Source organism: Polyodon spathula, chromosome 44, assembly GCF_017654505.1.
Source record: "Polyodon spathula isolate WHYD16114869_AA chromosome 44, ASM1765450v1, whole genome shotgun sequence".
Taxonomy (NCBI): Eukaryota; Metazoa; Chordata; class Actinopteri; order Acipenseriformes; family Polyodontidae; genus Polyodon; species Polyodon spathula.
The window spans coordinates 1,484,993-1,509,388 of record NC_054577.1 but is presented as its reverse complement, the minus strand read 5'-3'; the positions used below and the strand labels follow the sequence as shown (position 1 = coordinate 1,509,388).

Sequence of the window (24,396 nt, the reverse complement as noted above, 5' to 3'; positions counted from 1 at the left end):
CACATTCGTCCGGAACCTCTGAAGGGACAAATCATACCCGACCAGCAACCGAATTACAGCGCGATCCCTTTATTGAAATACTAATGCTGGTGCTGTATCCAAAACAATACTGCAAACATAAAAACAGTTCAATCTTTTTAAAGTTATACCACTAATCATCTAATTGCATTATCAACCCGAGGGAAAACCGCGGACCCGGCAACGCCTGCAATTGTGCAGGTCCAGTGCGCCTAACAACAGAACACGAACAGAACGTGAACAGCCAATCACAGAGCGCACACACACACACACAAACACACACACACACACACACACACACACACACACACACACACACACACACACACACACACACACACACACAGAGAGAGAACACGCAGCCCAGGGATCTTTCCTTACGAAAGCTTTTGACTGTGTTTTTATGCCCCGGCGTGCGTGTTAATAATAAGCTCGCTTTCAGTTAAAAATAAATAAATAAATAATTGGGCTGTTTTTTGAAGTGACTTTGGGCTATAAACTCTGCAGAAATCTGGCAACCCTGCTGTCAACTGTCAGTCTGGCGCACAGCAACGCAACCCGGAGATCCTCGCTTTTAAAATATCGTTTTCTTTAAACCCATGATCTGCACATCACACAGGAGAGCAGAAACGAGTAAACCCTGGTTATATGAGAAGTGGGGAGAAAACCGCTGTATTGACACAAATTAAAAAGTGGGTAACTGAGGGTTACCTGCGTTTATCAAGGAACGCTGTCCCGCGCTTACCTGTGTGTGTGTGTGTGTGTGTGTGTGTGTGTGTGTGTGTCTCTCTGCCGGCTTGGCGCTCCCCGTTTCTCAGGTGAAGATGACGGGCTGGCGGAAAACTCCAGAGGCGAGGCTGGAAAAAAGAAAAAACGAGGACCCAAGAAGAAGAAGGAGAAAAAAGAGAACAAACCCGCGAAGATGAGAAAGCGCAAGAAACCAGTGAGTGCGCTCCTCAGCTTCTTTACATACAATGAGCCACAGAAGGACGCGGCGCCTGACTGTAGCCTACACGCTGGGGCGACCACCTTTATTTACATTTCTTTAGTGTCGTCCCCCCCACCCCGAAGAGCGGGGTGGGGGGGCAACGATCACCTGTAGTGATTGTGAGAGTAAAATGATTAGAAATGAAACCAGCGTAAAATATTTCTGAGCTGGCTTTTCCATTGAGGCTGTATTTCAAATAGGTTTATTTGTAGCTTTTGTTTTAGTGGACTATTTGTCGCTGTGTGTTTATTCATTTAAAAAAAAAAAAAAAAGGGACGGGAAACTCAGGAAAGAACAGGAATGTAGCGCTGTGGCTGAAACGCTTTGCAGCACGGCGAAGCAGAGTCGTTACAGGCGTGAGATGTCGTTACAGTTGTGCGCTTGTGAAGGATTGCAGGGGGCGCTCCTGGATATATACAAACTTTTTTTTTTTTTTTTTTTTTTTTTTGATTGTTTTGCAAGTGAGCGAGTGTCAGGTGTCGCGTGGGCCGGTGCTACGATGCGCTATAAACAGGTGTGTTTTGGTTTGACTGTGGCTCTAAACTATAACTGTGTCTACAAATTTGGGACAAATGCATGAAGCCCCAGACCGGGACTTGATCTTTGCATTTCGGGACTGTCCTGCCCAGTTAAGGACGGGTGGTCACCCTAAAACACGGCTTTAACTGCTGTGTCAGTTCAGAATGTTTAGGACAATATTTTAATGTACTTTAATATTGCAAATGAGTTATTGTAAATGATACTGGCTGTTCTTAATACTGTTCTGGTTTTTGTTTTCACTGGAAATGCGGTAACCGTGCTGCCTTTGCCTGTCACCGCTTCCCCCTGCTCTCTGTGCAATTGCGAGACCCGGTACTCTGCTGTAATGTGCCGGTGTCTTTGCAGGAGGCGAGCGAGTCGGAGTCCGAGAGGGAGGGAGGAGAGAAGTCCGACAGCGGGGCCAGCGACAAGAAGAAGAGAAAGAAGCACAAGGAGAAGAAAGAGAAGAAGACGAAGAAGAGGAAGAAAAAGGACGAAGAAGAGAACGAGGACAGCGCGGACGCCAAGGTGACTCTCGCTCGGGTTTTGACTTGCAGAGTGCTGCAAGATCGCCGTTGTTTTTGATCAGTGATGGGTCAGAATTGATTGAATGGGATGTCAGTGGGGGTGGAATTTGATTTCTTTATTTTTTTTCAAGGTAATGGAAAAACTTTTTTACCCAAACGCTGGTCAGGAAAGCAATTCATATGACTCCTTTGAAGCTGCAGTTTACAGCAGCATTGCTCAGTCCTGGTCCTGTCCTCCTAGCTTTTGTTCCAGCTGTCCCCTAAATTAATTAATTGGACCACTTATTAGAAGCTTAGTTGGACCAGTTAAGCAATTTAGTGTACAGTTGGAACAAAAACCAGAAGGGACAGCGTCCCTCCAGGACCAGGAATGGGCACCCCTGGGTTAAAAGTAATGAAAAGTCGTAGAGACAGTGTCTGTGGCAGCTGCCTCATGCTTTTAAATGTTGCGCCCCCTGCAGGTGGAACAGAAGTCTTCGGGGCAGCTGCTGAGAGACTGGGGTCTGGAGGACGTGGATCATGTCTTCACTGACGAAGACTATCACACCCTGACCAACTACAAAGCCTTCAGCCAGTTCACCAGGTGAGTTGATAACAACGTGACGATCAGTAAAATGTCAAATGTTCATATAGTTGTTGTTTTTCAACTCTGAAATTCTCTTAGCTCACAATCCGCCCCACCCACCACCTTGTGCTTGACCTGGCTGCCACGCTATGGCACCCTCCTCAGCGTCCCGGCCCGCAAGCAGAGAGCCTCCTACTCTGGCCTGCTTGTTATCCCTGAGCAAAATGCTCCGCACTCGGAGAACGCTCTTTGAGCTTCGTGGCCCTGACTCTCTGGAACTCTCTCCCAGCTCTAGTGAGTGACGCTCCTACCGTCGCTCGCTTCAGATCAACTCTCCAGACCCGCCTGTTCTCCCTTCCTCTCTGTGCTCTTCAAGCCTGATATCTGCTATTAGCTGCTGCTACTATTTCACAGATTATGCTGCTGTCATGATATTCTGCACTTTCCACTGTATTTAACCCTTTGCAGTCCATTTATTCAGCTCTTGTCAGGCGCGTCGGGTTCAATTTATTTTCACACGCTCTGTTTAAAATATTTTTTCAGAGTAAAACAGGTTTAAAAGGCACTGAATCTCAAAAGACACAGTACAGCCGTCTCTAGGTCGGACACGGGTTGACCAGCAATCCCCACTTCATGTTCGCTGTATTTTTCACATACCTCTTTACGAACGACGTTAATGAGCAATAAACTCGCTATGAAAGACGCTATATACAATAAAGGTTGATTGATTGATTGATTGATTGCTGTGCCCCCCCCCCCCTCCCCCACAGGCCCCTGATTGCTAAGAAGAACCCCAAGATCCCCATGTCAAAGATGATGACCATCCTGGGCGCTAAGTGGCGTGAGTTCAGCACCAACAACCCGTTCAAGGGGTGCGCTGCCGCTGTGGCCGCTGCCGCTGCTGCAGCTGCCGCCTCCGTCGCCGAGCAGGTCTCCGCGGCAACCGCGTCGCCCCAGCAACCGCCCCCCCCTCGCAAGGCCAAGACCAAAGAAGGCAAAGGTGGGTGCAGAAACTGGCTGGGGGCTGGTTTGGGTTTTTTTTTGTCGGTTGTTTTCAGTTTTTAAACTGAAACTGCCTTTGTTGGTCAGTTAAATTGGCTTTGAACGAAAACTGCTGAACTCTAACATATAAACTCCAACGTGTGTGTGTGTGTGTCTGTCTCTCTCTAACTGTGTGTGTGTCTCTCTGTATGTGTGTGTTTCTCTCTCTCTGTGTGTTTCTCTCTCTCACTGTGTGTGTGTGTGTGTGTGTGTGTCTCGCTCTCTCACTGTGCGTGTTTCTCACTGTGTGTGTGTGTGTGTGTGTCTCTCTCTCTGTGTGTGTGTGTGTCTCTCTGTGTGTTTCTCTCTCTCTCACTGTGTTTTTATCTCTCTCCTGTGTGTGTTTCTCTCTCTGTGTGTGTCTCTGTGTGTGTGTGTGTGTGTGTCTCTCTCTCACTGTGTGTGTGTGTCTCTCTCACTGTGTGTGTGTGTGTGTGTGTGTTTGTCTCTCTCTCTGTGTGTGTGTCTCTCTTACTGTGTGTGTGTGTGTGTTTCTCTGTCTCTCACTGTGTGTGTGTGTGTTTCTATCTCTCACTGTGTGTGTGTGTGTGTTTCTCTCACTGTGTGTGCGTGTTTCTTTCTCTCTCTCTTTCACTGTGTGTGTCTCTCTCTTACTGTGTGTGTGTGTTTCTCTCTCTCTCTCACTGTGTGTGTGTGTTTCTCTCTCTGTCTCTCACTGTGTGTGTGTGTGTGTGTGTGTGTGTGTTGTCTCTCTCTCTCTCTCTCTCTCTCTCTCTCTAAAGGCCCCGGACACAAGAAGCGCAGTCACAGCCCCCGTATCAGCGAGAAGAAGAAAGTCAAGGGGAAGAAGATGAAGATGAAGATGAAGATGGCTCCTTTGAGAATCAAGCTGGGCGTGCTGGGGAGCAAGCGCAAGAGAAGCAGCTCTGTGAGTGTCCGTCTCTACCCACAATCCCTCAGGAAAGCTTGCCTTCAAGCAAAATCTGCACTGCAGTTTTGCAGCCCCCCCCCCCCACTGCCCAATGCTTTTTCCGTGGTTATACTGTGCGTTTACTGCAGCTTACAATGCTTCCCTATGCTTTACCAGACCTCTCTGTGCTTTACAATGCTTCCCTATGCTTTACCAGACCTCTCTGTGCTTTACAATGCTTCCCTATGCTTTACCAGACCTCTCTGTGCTTTACAATGCTTCCCTATGCTTTACCAGACCCCTCTCTGTGCTTTACAATGCTTCCTCTGCATTACCAGACCCCTCTCTGTGCTTTACAATGCTTCCTCTGCATTACCAGACCCCTCTCTGTGCTTTACAATGCTTCCCTATGCTTTACCAGACCTCTCTGTGCTTTACAATGCTTCCCTATGCTTTACCAGACCTCTCTGTGCTTTACAATGCTTCCCTATGCTTTACCAGACCTCTCTGTGCTTTACAATGCTTCCCTATGCTTTACCAGACCCCTCTCTGTGCTTTACAATGCTTCCCTATGCTTTACCAGACCTCTCTGTGCTTTACAATGCTTCCCTCTGCTTTACCAGACCCCTCTCTGTGCTTTACAATGCTTCCCTATGCTTTACCAGACCTCTCTGTGCTTTACAATGCTTCCCTGTGCTTTACCAGACCCCTCTCTGTGCTTTACAATGCTTCCCTATGCTTTACCAGACCTCTCTGTGCTTTACAATGCTTCCCTATGCTTTACCAGACCTCTCTGTGCTTTACAATGCTTCCCTATGCTTTACCAGACCTCTCTGTGCTTTACAATGCTTCCTATGCTTTACCAGACCTCTCTGTGCTTTACAATGCTTTCCTCTGCTTTACCAGACCCCTCTCTGTGCTTTACAATGCTTCCTCTATGCTTTACCAGACCTCTCTGTGCTTTACAATGCTTCCCTATGCTTTACCAGACCCCTCTCTGTGCTTTACAATGCTTCCTCTGCATTACCAGACCCCTCTCTGTGCTTTACAATGCTTCCCTATGCTTTACCAGACCTCTCTGTGCTTTACAATGCTTCCCTCTGCTTTACCAGACCCCTCTCTGTGCTTTACAATGCTTCCCTATGCTTTACCAGACCTCTCTGTGCTTTACAATGCTTCCCTATGCTTTACCAGACCTCTCTGTGCTTTACAATGCTTCCCTATGCTTTACCAGACCTCTCTGTGCTTTACAATGCTTCCCTATGCTTTACCAGACCCCTCTCTGTGCTTTACAATGCTTCCCTATGCTTTACCATACCTCTCTGTGCTTTACAATGCTTCCCTATGCTTTACCAGACCTCTCTGTGCTTTACAATGCTTCCCTATGCTTTACCAGACCTCTCTGTGCTTTACAATGCTTCCCTATGCTTTACCAGACCTCTCTGTGCTTTACAATGCTTCCCTATGCTTTACCAGACCTCTCTGTGCTTTACAATGCTTCCCTATGCTTTACCAAACCTCTCTGTGCTTTACAATGCTTCCCTATGCTTTACCAGACCTCTCTGTGCTTTACAATGCTTCCCTCTGCTTTACCAGACCTCTCTGTGCTTTACAATGCTTCCCTATGCTTTACCAGACCTCTCTGTGCTTTACAATGCTTCCCTCTGCTTTACCAGACCTCTCTGTGCTTTACAATGCTTCCCTATGCTTTACCAGACCTCTCTGTGCTTTACAATGCTTCCCTGTGCTTTACCAGACCCCTCTCTGTGCTTTACAATGCTTCCCTCTGCTTTACCAGACCCCTCTCTGTGCTTTACAATGCTTCCCTATGCTTTACCAGACCCCTCTCTGTGCTTTACAATGCTTCCCTCTGCTTTACCAGACCCCTCTCTGTGCTTTACAATGCTTCCTCTGCATTACCAGACCCCTCTCTGTGCTTTACAATGCTTCCCTATGCTTTACCAGACCTCTCTGTGCTTTACAATGCTTCCTCTGCATTACCAGACCCCTCTCTGTGCTTTACAATGCTTCCCTATGCTTTACCAGACCTCTCTGTGCTTTACAATGCTTCCCTATGCTTTACCAGACCCCTCTCTGTGCTTTACAATGCTTCCCTCTGCATTACCAGACCTCTCTGTGCTTTACAATGCTTCCCTATGCTTTACCAGACCTCTCTGTGCTTTACAATGCTTCCCTATGCTTTACCAGACCTCTCTGTGCTTTACAATGCTTCCCTATGCTTTACCAGACCTCTCTGTGCTTTACAATGCTTCCTCTGCATTACCAGACCTCTCTGTGTTTTACAATGCTTCCCTATGCTTTACCACCCCTCTCTGTGCTTTACAATGCTTCCCTCTGCTTTACCAGACCCCTCTCTGTGCTTTACAATGCTTCCCTATGCTTTACCAGACCTCTCTGTGCTTTACAATGCTTCCTCTGCATTACCAGACCCCTCTCTGTGCTTTACAATGCTTCCTCTGCATTACCAGACCCCTCTCTGTGCTTTACAATGCTTCCCTATGCTTTACCAGACCTCTCTGTGCTTTACAATGCTTCCCTATGCTTTACCAGACCTCTCTGTGCTTTACAATGCTTCCCTGTGCTTTACCAGACCTCTCTGTGCTTTACAATGCTTCCCTCTGCATTACCAGACCCCTCTCTGTGCTTTACAATGCTTCCCTATGCTTTACCAGACCTCTCTGTGCTTTACAATGCTTCCCTATGCTTTACCAGACCCCTCTCTGTGCTTTACAATGCTTCCATATGCTTTACCAGACCTCTCTGTGCTTTACAATGCTTCCCTCTGCTTTACCAGACCCCTCTCTGTGCTTTACAATGCTTCCCTGTGCTTTACCAGACCTCTCTGTGCTTTACAATGCTTCCCTATGCTTTACCAGACCTCTCTGTGCTTTACAATGCTTCCCTATGCTTTACCAGACCCCTCTGTGCTTTACAATGCTTCCCTATGCTTTACCAGACCTCTCTGTGCTTTACAATACTTCCCTATGCTTTACCAGACCTCTCTGTGCTTTACAATGCTTCCCTATGCTTTACCAGACCCCTCTCTGTGCTTTACAATGCTTCCCTGTGCTTTACCAGACCTCTCTGTGCTTTACAATGCTTCCCTATGCTTTACCAGACCTCTCTGTGCTTTACAATGCTTCCCTCTGCTTTACCAGACCTCTCTGTGCTTTACAATGCTTCCCTATGCTTTACCAGACCTCTCTGTGCTTTACAATGCTTCCCTATGCTTTACCAGACCTCTCTGTGCTTTACAATGCTTCCCTATGCTTTACCAGACCCCTCTGTGCTTTACAATGCTTCCCTATGCTTTACCAGACCTCTCTGTGCTTTACAATGCTTCCCTCTGCTTTACCAGACCTCTCTGTGCTTTACAATGCTTCCCTGTGCTTTACCAGACCTCTCTGTGCTTTACAATGCTTCCCTATGCTTTACCAGACCTCTCTGTGCTTTACAATGCTTCCCTATGCTTTACCAGACCTCTCTGTGCTTTACAATGCTTCCTCTGCTTTACCAGACCTCTCTGTGCTTTACAATGCTTCCCTATGCTTTACCAGACCTCTCTGTGCTTTACAATGCTTTCCCTATGCTTTACCAGACCTCTCTGTGCTTTACAATGCTTCCCTATGCTTTACCAGACCCTCTCTGTGCTTTACAATGCTTACCAGACCTCTCTGTGCTTTACAATTTCCCATGCTTTACCAGACCTCTCTGTGCTTTACAATGCTTCCCTGTGCTTTACCAGACCTCTCTGTGCTTTACAATGCTTCCCTCTGCTTTACCAGACCCCTCTCTGTGCTTTACAATGCTTCCCTGTGCTTTACCAGACCTCTCTGTGCTTTACAATGCTTCCCTCTGCTTTACCAGACCTCTCTGTGCTTTACAATGCTTCCCTATGCTTTACCAGACCTCTCTGTGCTTTACAATGCTTCCCTATGCTTTACCAGACCTCTCTGTGCTTTACAATGCTTCCCTATGCTTTACCAGACCTCTCTGTGCTTTACAATGCTTCCCTCTGCTTTACCAGACCTCTCTGTGCTTTACAATGCTTCCCTATGCTTTACCAGACCTCTCTGTGCTTTACAATGCTTCCCTATGCTTTACCAGACCTCTCTGTGCTTTACAATGCTTCCCTATGCTTTACCAGACCACTCTCCCTCTCTGTGCTTTACAATGCTTCCCTATGCTTTACCAGACCCCTCTCTGTGCTTTACAATGCTTCCCAATGCTTTACCAGACCTCTCTGTGCTTTACAATGCTTCCCTATGCTTTACCAGACCTCTCTGTGTTTTACAATGCTTCCCTATGCTTTACCAGACCTCTCTGTGCTTTACAATGCTTCCCTATGCTTTACCAGACCTCTCTGTGCTTTACAATGCTTCCCTATGCTTTACCAGACCTCTCTGTGCTTTACAATGCTTCCCTATGCTTTACCAGACCTCTCTGTGCTTTACAATGCTTCCCTATGCTTTACCAGACCCCTCTCTGTGCTTTACAATGCTTCCTCTGCTTTACCAGACCCCTCTCTGTGCTTTACAATGCTTCCCTATGCTTTACCAGACCTCTCTGTGCTTTACAATGCTTCCCTGTGCTTTACCAGACCTCTCTGTGCTTTACAATGCTTCCCTATGCTTTACCAGACCCCTCTCTGTGCTTTACAATGCTTCCCTATGCTTTACCAGACCCCTCTCTGTGCTTTACAATGCTTCCCTATGCTTTACCAGACCTCTCTGTGCTTTACAATGCTTCCCTATGCTTTACCAGACCCCTCTCTGTGCTTTACAATGCTTCCTCTGCATTACCAGACCCCTCTCTGTGCTTTACAATGCTTCCCTATGCTTTACCAGACCTCTCTGTGCTTTACAATGCTTCCTCTGCATTACCAGACCCCTCTCTGTGCTTTACAATGCTTCCTCTGCATTACCAGACCCCTCTCTGTGCTTTACAATGCTTCCTATGCATTACCAGACCCCTCTCTGTGCTTTACAATGCTTCCTCTGCATTACCAGACCCCTCTCTGTGCTTTACAATGCTTCCCTATGCTTTACCAGACCCCTCTCTGTGCTTTACAATGCTTCCCTATGCTTTACCAGACCTCTCTGTGCTTTACAATGCTTCCTCTGCATTACCAGACCCCTCTCTGTGCTTTACAATGCTTCCTCTGCATTACCAGACCCCTCTCTGTGCTTTACAATGCTTCCTATGCTTTACCAGACCTCTCTGTGCTTTACAATGCTTCCCTATGCTTTACCAGACCTCTCTGTGCTTTACAATGCTTCCCTATGCTTTACCAGACCTCTCTGTGCTTTACAATGCTTCCCTGTGCTTTACCAGACCTCTCTGTGCTTTACAATGCTTCCCTATGCTTTACCAGACCTCTCTGTGCTTTACAATGCTTCCCTGTGCTTTACCAGACCTCTCTGTGCTTTACAATGCTTCCCTATGCTTTACCAGACCTCTCTGTGCTTTACAATGCTTCCCTGTGCTTTACCACACCTCTCTGTGCTTTACAATGCTTCCCTATGATTTACCAGACCTCTCTGTGCTTTGCAATGCTTCCCTATGCTTTACCAGACCTCTCTGTGCTTTACAGTGCTTCCCTATGATTTACCATGCTTTCACTTTTTTGTAGTGCTGGTGAGCTGAGAATGGAGTGTGTTTTAGCAGGGATGGGAAATGAGACTCCTGTTGCACAGCAGTTTGATCCATTCCTGGTCTGCTGTTGTAGGTGTTAGTCAGTAAGTTGAGGAGTGAAGGTGGTTAATTCCTGTGTGTTTCAGAGTGACGAGGCCGATTTGGAAGAATCAGAGCTGGATGACTCGAGCGCTCACAGCTCCTCTGTCAAATCAGACACTTCGGGACGAGCAAAGAAAGGAAAGAGGGGCCGGCCAGCGCGGAAGAAGAAGAAAAGTACATCTATCTGCCTGCCTCTGTCTCTGTCTCTCTCTCTCTTTCTCTGTGTCTCAATGCTGGCACCATGTGTCTGTCTGTCTGTCAGCCTGTCTCTGTGTCTCTCTCTGTCTGTGTACCTTCTCTCTGTCTGTCTCTCTCTCTCTCTCTCTGTGTGCCTCCTCTCTCTCGCTCTATCTGTGTCTCTAAGTGCTGGCGCTGTGTGTCTCTCTGTCTGTGTACCTCCTCTCTCTTTCTGTCTGTCTCTGTCTCTCTCTCTCTCAGTGCTGGCCCTATGTGTCTCACCACTGTCGGCTCTCTCCTCGGCAGTGGTCGTGGTGGTGGGGGACACGGAGGCTGACGGCTACGAGACTGACCACCAGGACTACTGCGAGGTGTGCCAGCAGGGCGGAGAGATCATCCTGTGCGACACCTGCCCCCGAGCCTACCACCTGGTGTGTCTGGACCCTGAGCTAGAGAAGGCTCCTGAGGGGAAGTGGAGCTGCCCGCACTGCGTGAGTCTCTCAGGCTGCAAGGGGGAGGGGCGAGCACATTCAGAGTGGATAAGAGGCAGGGCTGATCTCTCTTCTCCAGGATCGGTCACCTCGTCCCGCCTCTGCTCTGGATGGCTCGGCGTAAAAGCGAAAATAATAAGGGAAGAGAGTAAATAAACAAAAAATTGCTGACTCTAAAACAAAAAAATAATCTTAACCCTAAACGATGTCATATTGTTTTCTAGTGGTATTGTCTCTTACTGTAAACCACAGCGTGTTTCAGTGTTGGACTGTAACCTAATATTCGGATGCTCTGCTGTCTTTGCCCAGGAGAAGGAGGGGATCCAGTGGGAGGCGAAGGATTATGACGACGAAGACTACGAGGAGGAGTGCGAGGAGGAGGACGAGGACGAGGAGGAGGACGCGGAGGAGGAAGAGGACGACCACTTGGAGTACTGCGGGGTGTGCAAAGACGGTGGGGAACTGCTCTGCTGTGACTCCTGCCCCTCCTCCTACCATCTCCACTGCCTCAACCCGCCCCTTCCGGAGATACCCAACGGGGAGTGGCTCTGCCCGCGCTGCACCGTGAGTACACGCAGGCCCCCTTCCACACCGCCCCGCCCCCTTCTAACTGGCCTCTTCCACTTGCTGCTCCATTACATTTTTTATTTACAATCCTAGAAGTGCTGGAAGAAGTTTTAACGAATTCGATGACAAACGTTTTGACTTGGAAGTCTTTCTTTTTCTGTGCTTTCCTTTCAAGGAAACGTCCGTCGTTTACACTGAAGACACTGAGGGAGACCTCTAGTGGAAACGTTAGCCTTTGAATTCACACTGAAGACACTGAGAAAGACTTCTAGTGGAAACGTTAGCCTTTGAATTGACACTGAAGACACTGAGAAAGTTAGCCATTGAATTGACACTGAAGACTAGACCAACTCTGAAATCACTAAACACAATGAACAGAACGAAAGAACGTCACGGGGGGTGATTTCCCCGCTCAGGTCTTCGGGAGGGGTGTCCCTCTACCCAACTGGGGGGAGGGGGCCAGAGACACTCTGTGAGGGGGACTGCGGTCGGGCCTGGCGGGGGGGACGGGGGAACCACCCCCGCTCGGAGAGAGAGTTCTTTGTGAAGTTCTCGGGGCAGTCTTACTGGCACTGCTCCTGGGTGACTGAGCTGCAGGTAACTGAACTGAGAAACGCAAACGCCCCCTCATTGCAAGCTATTAGCACCAGCAGCAGCCACACCTGTGATATCACAGAGAGTGTAGATCTGAACCACAGCAGCCACGCCTGTGATATCACAGAGAGTGTAGGTCTGAACCAGCAAAGCAGTCGAAACCTTTTAAAACCTCGACAGGTTCTGCAGAAACAGATTTAAATGTGTTAATGCCTCTTTCTTTCCCCCTCTCTCCCGCTCTTCCTCTCGTCTCTCTCCTCCCTCTTTACCTATCTCTCACCCTTCCCTCTATGTCTCTCTCTCCCACTATAATCTCTAACCCTGTCCCCTACCCTCTCTCTCTCCCACTATAACCCCTAAACCTCTCCCCTACCCTCTCTCTCTCTCCCACTATACCCCCTAACCCTCTCCCCTACCCTCTCTCTCTCACACTATACCCCCTAACCCTCTCACGCACCTTCTCTCTCCCGCTATACCCCCTATATACACCCTTCTTCCCCACCTCCCTCTCATCAGCTGGAGATCTACCACTCGGTCATGTTCCGCAACTTCCAGCGCAAGAACGACATGGACGAGCCACCCTCCCTGGACTGCTGCTCGGGGGACGAGGAGGGGAGGAGCGACAAGCTCTGGACCAGGGACATGGAGGAGCGCTACTACCGCTATGGGATCAAACCAGAGTGGATGAGCATTCACAGGATCATCAACCACAGGTGAGAGATAGGAAGAGAGGAAGAGAGGGGAGAGAGAGAGAGAGAGAGGGGAGAGGGGAGAGAGAGGGGAGAGAGAGGGGAGAGAGAGGGGGGGGGGAGAGGAGAGAGAGAGGAGAGAGAGAGAGAGGGAGAGGGAGAGGGAGATACAGAGAGAGAGAGAGGAGAGATACAGAGAGAGAGGGGGGAGAGAGAGAGAGAGAGAGAGAGAGAGAGAGAGAGAGAGAGAGAGAGAGAGAGGGAGAGAGAGAGAGAGAGAGAGAGAGAGACAGAGAGAGAGGAGAGAGAGAGAGAGAGGGAGAGAGGACACGAAGAGAGAGAGAGAGAGAGAGAGAGAGAGAGGAGACAGGGAGATACAGAGAGAGAGAGGAGACAGGGAGATACAGAGAGAGAAAGAGGAGACAAAGATACAGAGAGAGACAGAGAGAGGAGACAGGGAGATACAGAGAGAGAGAGGAGACAGGGAGATACAGAGAGGGAGAGAGAGGAGACAGAGAGAGGGGAGAGATACAGAGAGGGAGAGAGAGAGAGGGGAGACAGGGAGATACAGAGAGAGAGAGAGGGGAGAGACACAGAGAGAGAGGGGAGAGACAGAGAGAGAAGGGAGAGAGACAGAGAGGGGAGAGAGAGAGAGACAGAGAGAGGGGAGAGATACAGAGAGAGGGGAGAGAGGGAGAGAGAGAGAGAGGAGAGAGAGAGAGAGAGAGAGATACAGATGGAGAGAGGGAGAGAGAGACAGAGACAGAGACAGAGAGAGGAGTTTCATTAATTCGCGGATGGAAAGACTCCAGTTGCACAGCAGTTTGATCTAATAGGACACACCTGCGCTTGTTGCCTAGACACACTGTGGCTAATCAAGCTGGCAGTAATAAAACCTGGAATAGATGAGTCTTATCTGCATCCTTGGGTCTTGCCTGTTTAATTAATCTGTAAACTGTAAAGCGGCTTGAATGTTTGCTTGTTGAACAAGGGACTGAATGTTTGCTTGGTGTTGTCTGAACGCAGCGTGGATAAGAAGGGAGGTCTGCACTACCTGCTGAAGTGGAGGGACCTCACCTATGATCAGTGCACCTGGGAGGAAGAGGACATGACCATCCCCGATTTCGAGAGCCACCAGTCAGCCTACTGGAGACACCGGTAAGGGAGGAGGCAGTACCACAGGACCCTGCGTTCAGCCTGGAGCTGATTCACTTCAGAGTGTGTTCACCTTGGGCTCCGGTTTTCTTGCAGAGAGCTCGTAATAAAGGACGACCCGGCGAGACCAAAAAAACTGAAGAAATTCAAGAAAGAGGAAACGGACTACACCCCCCCCAGCTCTCCCATCAACGACGTGAGTCTCACATTCACACTAAGCTGCAGTGAGAGCCAGGGTCCTGATCCACAGGCAAGCTCAGAGCCAGGGTCCTGATCCACAGGCAAGCTCAGAGCCAGGGTCCTGATCCACAGGCAAGCTCAGAGCCAGGGTCCTGATCCACAGGCAAGCTCAGAGCCAGGGTCCTGATCCACAGGCAAGCTCAGAGCCAGGGTCCTGATCCACAGGCAAGCTCAGAGCCAGGGTCCTGATCCACAGGCAAGCTCAGAGCCAGGGTCCTGATCCACAGGCAAGCTCAGAGCCAGGGTCCTGATCCACAGGCAAGCTCAGAGCCAGGGTCCTGATCCACAGGCAAGCTCAGAGCCAGGGTCCTGATCCACAGGCAAGCTCAGAGCCAGGGTCCTGATCCACAGGCAAGCTCAGAGCCAGGGTCCTGATCCACAGGCAAGCTCTGAGCCAGGGTCCTGATCCACAGGCAAGCTCGGAGCCAGGGTCCTGATCCACAGGCAAGCTCAGAGCCAGGGTCCTGATCCACAGGCAAGCTCAGAGCCAGGGTCCTGATCCACAGGCAAGCTCAGAGCCAGGGTCCTGATCCACAGGCAAGCTCAGAGCCAGGGTCCTGATCCACAGGCAAGCTCAGAGCCAGGGTCCTGATCCACAGGCAAGCTCAGAGCCAGGGTCCTGATCCACAGGCAAGCTCAGAGCCAGGGTCCTGATCCATAGGCATTTGCACAAACCTTGGTCTGCACTTGTCTTAGGGGGTCAGGTTTAATGGAGTGGAAATGCAGAAGCGGTGTGTTTACTGTCTAGAACCCCTTTTGATTAAACAGGTATCTCATTACCTGGAACCCATTTGAATGGAACAGACATGCATTTCATAATCTGGAACCCTTTTGTTTGCCGGAATGTGCAACTGTTTTATTACCTAGAACCCCTTATTTTCGAACAGGCAGACATTTTTGTTACACACATTTAACAAAACACATTTACCGGGAAAATGAAAGCATTGCGTTACCTAGAACCTGTTTGATAGGAACGGGACTTGATTAGGGACGGGGTTTGATCATTCAGCACCAGTAGGCTCCCTGGTGCATAACTTTCAAAACAATCAGCACCGACTTTCAAAACGATTTGCACCCCTGATCTAGAAGCAGGTATCTCATTACCTGTAAGTCCTTTAACTGGCACGCCCCCCCCCCGCTTCTCCCTCTCCCCTCAGCCCGCGGTGCAGTACGAGACCCAGCCCCAGTTCGTGACAGTGACGGGGGGCACGCTGCACCCCTACCAGCTGGAGGGGCTGAACTGGTTGCGCTTCTCCTGGACCCAGGGCACCGACACCATTCTGGCAGACGAGATGGGGCTGGGCAAGACCATCCAGACCATCGTCTTCCTGCACTCGCTCTACAGGGAGGTGAGTGTGAGAGAGGGGGCCGCTCTCATTGCGTTTCCTCTACTGCGAGTGCCCTCCTGAAACACAGTGAAAGCACTGGGAAGCGTGATAAAGCACAGTGAAAGCATGGGGAAGCATTGTGAAGCACAGAGAGGTCTGGTAAAGCATAGGGAAGCATTGTAAAGCACAGAGAGGTCTGGTAAAGCATAGGGAAGCATTGTAAAGCACAGAGAGGTGTGGTAAAGCATAGGGAAGCATTGTAAAGCACAGAGAGGTGTGGTAAAGCATAGGGAAGCATTGTAAAGCACAGAGAGGTGTGGTAAAGCATAGGGAAGCATTGTAAAGCACAGAGAGGTCTGATAAAGCATAGGGAAGCATTGTAAAGCACAGAGAGGTGTGGTAAAGCATAGGGAAGCATTGTAAAGCACAGAGAGGTCTGGTAAAGCATAGGGAAGCATTGTAAAGCACAGAGAGGTCTGGTAAAGCATAGGGAAGCATTGTAAAGCACAGAGAGGTGTGGTAAAGCATAGGGAAGCATTGTAAAGCACAGGTAAGCATTGTGCTTTTCCTGTGGTTCATTATCAAGCTGCAGTTTAAAGTCTAGCTCTCCCTCGCAGGGTCACACGAAGGGCCCGTTCCTAGTCAGCGCTCCGCTGTCCACCATCATCAACTGGGAGCGCGAGTTCGAGATGTGGGCCCCGAACCTCTACGTTGTGACCTACACCGGAGATAAGCACAGCCGCGCCATCATCCGCGAGAACGAGTTCTCCTTCGAGGGCAACGCCATGAAGGGGGGCAGGAAGGCCTTCAAGATGAGGGTGAGCCTGGGGTGAATGCAGCAGGGATGGGAACAAGACTCCTATTGCATAGCAGCTTCACCCATTCCAGGTTGTGCTGCCACCAGCTTGATTAGGCCCAGTGTGCCTAAGTAATAAGTTGAGGTGTGTCTGATTATTAAACTCATTAAGGTCACCGGTGTCCATCGTGCTGATTCGCCACTCGGAGTGAAAAGACTGAAGAAACAGCTGCTGGGGTTCGAAGAGAAGCAGCGATCGTCACAAACCCGGGCAGCTGCTGCTTCTCTCTGAACGGTGATTCAGCCCGATTGACAGCAGCGGCCTTCACCTGAGTTATGAGCAGTGTAGCAGTAATGATCCGGTAATCAAAAAATCACTTTCTAATAAATCACTGTTAAAATTTTTCACCTTTACCGTAATGTCGTTCATATCGGAAAACGGTCATCTTGGTAGCTCTAGCGTAGTACTTTAATTAATTAGTAAAAAATGTACTAATTAAGAACAATAATAATGTGAAGTCTTGAAGCCGTGCGGTGTGCGGTTCTGTGTACAGCCTAATGTCTTTCCCTGTTCGTTCCCTTTCCCCACCACCAGAGGGAGGCGCAGATCAAGTTCCACGTGCTCCTCACCTCTTATGAGCTAGTCACGATTGACCAGGCCGCTTTGGGCTCCATTAACTGGGCCTGCTTGGTGGTGGATGAAGCACACAGGCTGAAAAACAACCAGTCCAAGGTAAGCGATTCAGAGCAATCGATACTCCTGCAGTAGCTTCTGAATTGCCAAGGGACTGGACAGCTGTGGTCCAAAAGTTTTGAGTCACCCTTAGAATTTTAGGATTGAGGCATAATATATATTAAAAAAAAAAAAAAAAGCTACCCCAACATAATTTACTTTGTATTTAACATTAGGTGCTCAATTTCTTTAAAATGTCTTCAATGGAGAAAACACACGCGCTGCATCAAACATTGGAAGTACATTTCTGCTCAAGATTGCCCTGTCCACTACAAGAAGGGGACATTTCACATACCTGTGTGTTATTTTTGTTATTTTGGTCTTTGATAATGCAACATGTTAATGTTATTATTTGTGTTTTTGTATTGTTGCTTTCTTTCTTTCTTTCTTTCTTTCGTTTGTTTGTTTTTAACAGTTTTTCAGGATCCTGAACGGATACAAGATCGATCACAAGCTTCTGCTCACCGGCACCCCGCTGCAGAACAACCTGGAGGAGCTGTTCCATCTGCTGAACTTCCTGACCCCGGAGAGATTCAAGTATGCCCCAGCTACCAACCCCCCTGCTCCCCCAGCTCTCTCTCAGCTCCCCCAGCTCTCTCTCAGCTCCCCCAGCTCTCTCTCAGCTCCCCCAGCTCTCTCCCAGCTCCCCCAGCTCTCTCTCAGCTCCCCCAGCTCTCTCTCAGCTCCCCCAGCTCTCTCTCAGCTCCCCCAGCTCTCTCCCAGCTCCCCCAGCTCTCTCAGCTCCCCCAGCTCTCTCTCAGCTCCCCCAGCTCTCTCTCAGCTCCCCCAGCTCTCTCTCAGCTCCCCCAGCTCTCTCCCAGCTCCCCCAGCTCTCTCACACCCTCAGCTCCCCCAGCTCTCTCTCAGCTCCCCCAGCTCTCTCATTTCTCCCAGCTCTCTCAGCTCCCCCAGCTCTCTCATTTCTCGTTTTTTCAAAACTTGTAATCTGCACAAACGTGATCTGGGTTTTGTAGTCCTGTGTTTTGCAGTCGTAATCATAATTATTTGTAATCCAGCAGTGACGTTTTCTGGAAAAACAAAACAAAACAAAAAAAAAACCCATCAAAATGAACCAGATAAGTAATCTCGATTTACAAAATACAGGATTACCAAAATCTGGATCGCTGCCATCCAGATTACAAGTTTTTTAAAAAAAAAAGGGCCCCCAGGACAGCTCTCCCGTGAAGCTCTGCTCCTCCTCCTCCCCTCTTCTGCAGTAACCTGGACGGATTCCTGGAGGAGTTCGCCGACATCTCGAAGGAGGACCGGATCAAGAAGCTGCACGACCTGCTGGGGCCCCACATGCTGAGGAGGCTGAAGGCCGATGTCTTCAAGAACATGCCGACCAAGACAGAGCTGATCGTGCGCGTGGAGCTGAGCCCCATGCAGAAGTGAGAGCAGAATCATTATCGATGAAGCTTGTATCCAAAGCGACTCACAGAGACTAGGGGGGTGAACTCTGCATCATCAACAACCGCTGCTGTTGCAGAGTCACTTCCAGTAGGACCTGTGAAGGCACGGCCTCGTGGTGGCTCACACAATGCACCAGTCCTTGCACTATTGCACTACTAAAATGTCGCTGTAGACATAACTTGCTGTAATCCTTACTTGTTGCATCCTAGTTCATACTGTATTTTTGTAGGATTAGTTGCACTGACTGTAAACTACACTGTGTTTCAAGATGAAGCTTTTGCATTGTAATCCTGCGCTGCCCTGTGACACCTGTGTGAGTCGCTTGGGATAAAGGCGCCTGCCAAATAAATCATTAATAATAGATAGTAAAATGCAGTCAGGGGAGCGCAGGCTCCTGGCTGTGTGGAGTCGGGTGTCTTGGCTGTGGATTCCACAGGGAATGTTGTCTCTGCTTCTCAAGCCGGTTAGTGTCGGTGCTCTCTGGGCTATTATAAAAAAAATACAATATTTGTAATTTGTGATTTTGAATGCATTCTCAGCTCATTCACTGTACCTCCTTCTTGTTCTTAAAGAAAATACTACAAGTTCATTCTGACCAGGAACTTCGAGGCTCTGAACTCTAAAGGGGGAGGGAACCAGGTGTCTCTGCTCAACGTGATGATGGACCTGAAGAAGTGCTGCAACCACCCATATCTCTTCCCTGCGGCTGCCATGGTGGGTGCCTTCCCCCCGCCGGGCATCACGCTAATATCCTTTAATATCCGTTAATATCCTTTCAGTATTTGTGATGCCCGCGGTCACCCCCTGAACCTTCTCTCCCCTGGCAGGAGTCCCTGAAGCTGCCCAGCGGGGCGTACGAGGGCAATGCGCTGGTCAAGGCGTCGGGGAAGCTGACCCTGCTGCAGAAGATGATGAGGAAGCTCAAAGAGCAAGGCCACAGAGTGCTCATCTTCTCACAGGTAACACGAGAGGGAGGGAGGGAGGGAGTTTAATAACACACCTGAGCTTGTTACCTAGACACACTGCGGGCTAATGAAGCTGGTAGCAGTAAAACCTGGCACCAGGGAGAGTGCTATGCAATGGGAGTCTTGTTTACCAGGGTGAGCCCTCACACCCTTGCCTGCTGTCCAGATGACTAGGATGCTGGATCTTCTGGAGGATTTCCTGGACTTCGACGGGTACAAGTACGAGAGGATCGACGGAGGGGTGACAGGGGCTCTGCGACAGGATGCCATCGACCGCTTCAACGGTGAGTCAGACACACAGACCCAATTAAGAATCGCCCCCAGTGTGCAGAGAGGCGGGGCTTTGAAAGGCCCAGCAAAACCCAATCAATCGATACACAAAAGTTTTGCATCACCCTGTAGAATTAACAGAAGCTGTTGGCCAGAGCTGTATGCAGGACTTGTTTCCAGTGCAGGTCGCTGTTTCTGATGCTGTCCTGCTTGTCTGTGTCTCTCAGCGCCCGGGGCTCCCCAGTTCTGCTTTCTGCTGTCGACCAGGGCGGGCGGATTAGGGATCAACCTAGCGACAGCTGACACAGTCATCATCTTCGACTCTGATTGGAACCCACACAACGACATCCAGGTTGCTGCCTTTTCCTCGCTCCTTTTTAGTGATCCATTCCTGGTTTTACTGTGAGCTGTGTAGCTGATCAAGCTGCCAGTAAAACCTGGAATGGGTGACACTGCTGTGCAACACGAGTCTTTTTTCCATCGCAGTTAAGACACACCTGAACTTGTTACTGGCACACGCTATGGCTAATTAAGCTTGTATTCGACTTTCAGTAAGAGTTTAATAAGGGTCTCTCTCTCTGCCTCTCTCTCTCTCTCTCTCTCTCTCTCTCGCTCTCTGTCTTTCTCTCTCTCTCGCGCCCCCTACAGGCGTTCAGCAGGGCGCACCGCATCGGCCAGGCCAAGAAGGTGATGATCTACCGCTTCGTGACCCGCGGCTCGGTGGAGGAGCGCATCACGCAGGTCGCCAAGCACAAGATGATGCTCACCCACCTGGTGGTGCGGCCCGGCCTGGGCTCCAAGACTGGCTCCATGTCCAAGCAGGAGCTCGATGACATCCTCAAGTTCGGCACGGAGGAGCTGTTCAAACACGAGAACGAGGGTGCGGGAGAGAGGGGCCTGCAGCCGGGACTGCTGTGCAGAGATCTGTCTGTGCTGCTGTGTAGAGCTCTGTGCTGCTGTGTAGAGATCTGTCTGTACTGCTATATATATATATATATATATATATATATATATATATATATATATATATATATATATATATATATATGTTGAAAGAAAGCATTAACTGTAGAACTGTGGGTAGTCGGGATTTATGCAAATACCAGAATTTCAAGAGCCAATCAAATCGCTTGAAAGTCGCCAAAAAGCTTCTACGTTCACCAGACTCTTAAAAGTCTGTGATGTAGAAGCCTTTTGGCGACTTTCACGTGATTTGATTGGCTCTTGTAATTCTGATATATAGATTTGTACTGCTGTATATGTCTACAATGTAAGCACCTAATGTGCAATACGAGAATGGGAATCAGACTCCCGTTGCACAGCAGTGTGATCCATTCCTGGTTTTACTATGAGTTTAATAATATGAAGGCTAATCAAGCTGGTAGTAAAACCTGGACTGGGTTACACTGCTGAGCAACAGGAGTCTTATTGCTGCCCCTGACTGGGCAGTTTGCCTTCTAGTTGGGCTTTTCTTGTGTCGTCAGTGTGACGGGGTCAAAGAGCGAGACTGTGCTCTGTTATACACTCAGCACCTTACTCCCCTCTGCCCCCTGCAGGTGAGGAGGAGGACAGCAGTGTGATCCACTACGATAACGCCGCTGTAGAGAGGCTGCTGGACCGGAGCCAGGATGCCACCGACGACACAGACATGCAGAACATGAACGAGTACCTGAGCTCCTTCAAGGTGGCACAGTACGTGGTGAGAGAGGAGGACAAGGTGAGCGGGACAGAGGGGAAGGGGGAGGGAGGGAGACTCGATCCACTGCGCTGGGACCCTTAGGAAAGTGGTACAAGCACAGCAAAGTGTGATAAAGCACAGAGACAGCATAGCAAAGCATAGGGAAGCATTGTAAAGCACAGAGAGGTCTGGTAAAGCACAGGAAGCATTGTAAAGCACAGAGAGGTCTGGTAAAGCATAGGGAAGCATTGTAAAGCACATAGAGGTCTGGTAAAGCATAGGGAAGCATTGTAAAGCACAGAGAGATCTGGTAAAGCACAGGAAGCATTGTAAAGCACAGAGAGGTCTGGTAGAGCATATGGAGGCATTGTAAAGCACAGAGAGGTCTGGTAAAGCATAGGGAAGCATTGTAAAGCACAGAGAGGTCTGGTAAAGCACAGGAAGCATTGTAAAGCACAGAGAGGTCTGGTAGAGCATATGGAGGCATTGTAAAGCACAGAGAGGTCTGGTAAAGCATAGGGAAGCATTGTAAAGCACAGAGAGGTCTGGTAAAGCACAGGAAGCATTGTAAAGCACAGAGAGGTCTGGTAGAGCATATGGAGGCATTGTAAAGCACAGAGAGGTCTGGTAAAGCATAGGGAAGCATTGTAAAGCACAGAGAGGTCTGGTAAAGCATATATAAAGCAAACCATGGTCCCTGTCTCTGTGTTTAGATGGAGGAGATTGAGCGCGAGATCATCAAGCAGGAGGAGAACGTGGACCCCGACTACTGGGAGAAGCTGCTGAGGCATCACTACGAGCAGCAGCAGGAAGACCTGGCCAGAAACTTGGGCAAGGGCAAGAGGGTGCGCAAGCAGGTCAACTACAACGATGCAGCACAGGAGGACCAAGGTACTGAACACAGAGACAGAGAGAGATAGAGACACATACACACACACACACACACACACACACACACACACACACACACACACAGCTATAATGATGTAGAACAGGAGGACCAAGGTACTGAACACAGAGACAGAGAGAGATAGAGACACACACACACACACACACACACACACACACACACACACACACACACACACACACACACACACAGGTCAGCTATAATGATGTAGAACAGGAGGACCAAGGTACTGAACACAGAGACAGAGAGAGATAGAGAGAGAAACACACACACTGACACACACACACACACACAGAAACACACACGCACAGACAGAAATACACAGATCCCACGCAGAGACTCAGACAGCAACACTCACACACAGAGTACTTGCAGCCACGATACTGTACCGACAGAGACACAGACACAAAAAAAACACAGAACCAGAACATGCCCCCTTTTTAATTACTAGCGGCAAGGATTTCTTGGACGAATAGGTCTTGAAAGCGGTTGACACTTCAAACGCAGCGCAGAAACCAGGACCTGAGGGGGGGGGGGGACACACAGCGTGGAAATAGACTGAGGACAGAGGGAAGGGGTCACTTCTTCACACAGGGAGGGGTGAGGGGTTGGAATGGGTTGTCAAGCGGTCCCAAGGTTATCGAGCCACGTCGCTGACGCTGAATCACCGGGATCCTTTAAGTTCTAAGGTCCAGTCGGAAACGGAACGAGCTCTGACGGGCCGAACTGCCTCCTCTCGTTGGTGGACTTCGCTCCTCAGTTGTGGCACGGGGACTGGGAAGGGAGCTGAGGTCAGTGTAGCCTTTGGACCTTGCCTGCTTACCGTGCAATATGTACTGTTTCAGACTGGCATCATGATGTTTCAGATAACCAATCGGAATACTCCGTGGGGTCTGAAGAGGAGGACGAAGATTTCGATGAGAGGCCTGAAGGTACCGAGGGTGGGGGGGGGGGGGCTCAGACTGTGGGGAGGCACAGGAAATACAAACCGACAGCTGCATGAGAACGAGAGCTTTTTTTTTTGTGTGTTTTAGGCTAGGGACAGACACCCGGCCACGGTGTGCCGTTGCAGGGGTGGCTAAAGCAGTTTGATCCACTCCTGGTTTTTACTATGAGTTTAATGAGACAAAGCATCAAAGCATGAAAGCATGGCAAAGCATAGCTAAGCACTGTGAAGCACCAGGAGGTATGGTAATGCATATTAATAAACATGACACACTTTGGTCGATGCATGGTGAAACGCCCTATAACTTGTTCAGCTGTCTCTGAGCCCTGTGTGTGTTCCTGGGGGGCCGTGTAGAGGAGAAACGACCCCCCCTCATTCACACAGACAGAAAGCTGCCAGCAGACAGGCAGCGCTGGGGGCAGCTAAAGCACAGGAGTGGGCCTTCAGAGTGGCCCTCCCCTATCGCGCTCACAGCACAGGCGTTAGAACTGGAGATTGGTCCAGTCTGTGGCAATCCCGGGCGATAGAGCACAGCCGTGAGCTTCTAAAGGCGCAGCTGATGGTACGGCACAGTCAGTTTCCCTTAGGAAATGTGTCTTGACCCTTCAAGCTCTTTCCCCACAGCAAAAGAAGGGGAGGAGAGAATTGATCATTTTGAGCTGAGGAGAAAAACCGGGGGCAAACAGTCGGGTAGATAATGTTTTTTTTTTTTTTTTTTTTTTTTTTTTTTTACGAAAATATTGTGAAAAGGGGGGGTCAAGGTACGTGGGCGGTTTGAATTAGTCTCCCAAGTGAAATGAGGGCTGGTCTGAGCGCTGTGTGCCTGTTGGGATAGCAATGGTTATCGTCTCAGTGGTAAGCCAGCCTCCTTACCTTCATCTGACCCCCGCCTGTGTCTTTCATTTCCCGGCTGTGAAGGTCGCAGGCAGTCTCGACGGCAACTAAGAAACGACAAAGACAAGCCCTTACCCCCCCTGCTGGCCAGAGTCGGCGGCAACATCGAGGTATGTGCCAGGAGGGATCAGTTGAAAAATAATTACAATTAAAATAGCCAGTGCAGGAGATTAAACAAACTCGTCAAGTAGTCAAAAGTTCAAGCAGGTGCCTTCGTCAGCGTTACTGAAACTAAACTGAGTCAAGCAGAGCAGCGTTTGGGCA

General features: G+C 49.4%; 1 protein-coding gene across 1 annotated transcript in view; it reads left to right on the top strand.

Moving 5' to 3' along the window:
* Positions 1–842: 842 nt before the first annotated feature.
* The window catches only part of chd3 (chromodomain helicase DNA binding protein 3), a 33,060-nt gene continuing 9,506 nt past the window's right edge, over positions 843–24,396 (top strand). Inside the window, 27 exon segments of the mRNA XM_041237297.1 lie at positions 843–961; positions 1,892–2,053; positions 2,514–2,635; positions 3,388–3,617; positions 4,402–4,547; positions 10,331–10,460; positions 10,770–10,954; positions 11,264–11,558; positions 12,011–12,047; positions 12,049–12,118; positions 12,632–12,828; positions 13,831–13,962; positions 14,056–14,155; positions 15,357–15,548; positions 16,145–16,345; positions 16,919–17,056; positions 17,472–17,593; positions 18,274–18,447; positions 19,042–19,183; positions 19,297–19,428; positions 19,601–19,718; positions 19,932–20,056; positions 20,353–20,584; positions 21,261–21,421; positions 22,096–22,273; positions 23,138–23,224; positions 24,157–24,242. Of these exon segments, the coding sequence (XP_041093231.1) occupies positions 941–961; positions 1,892–2,053; positions 2,514–2,635; positions 3,388–3,617; positions 4,402–4,547; positions 10,331–10,460; positions 10,770–10,954; positions 11,264–11,558; positions 12,011–12,047; positions 12,049–12,118; positions 12,632–12,828; positions 13,831–13,962; positions 14,056–14,155; positions 15,357–15,548; positions 16,145–16,345; positions 16,919–17,056; positions 17,472–17,593; positions 18,274–18,447; positions 19,042–19,183; positions 19,297–19,428; positions 19,601–19,718; positions 19,932–20,056; positions 20,353–20,584; positions 21,261–21,421; positions 22,096–22,273; positions 23,138–23,224; positions 24,157–24,242 (3,915 nt within the window). The 5' untranslated portion in view covers positions 843–940.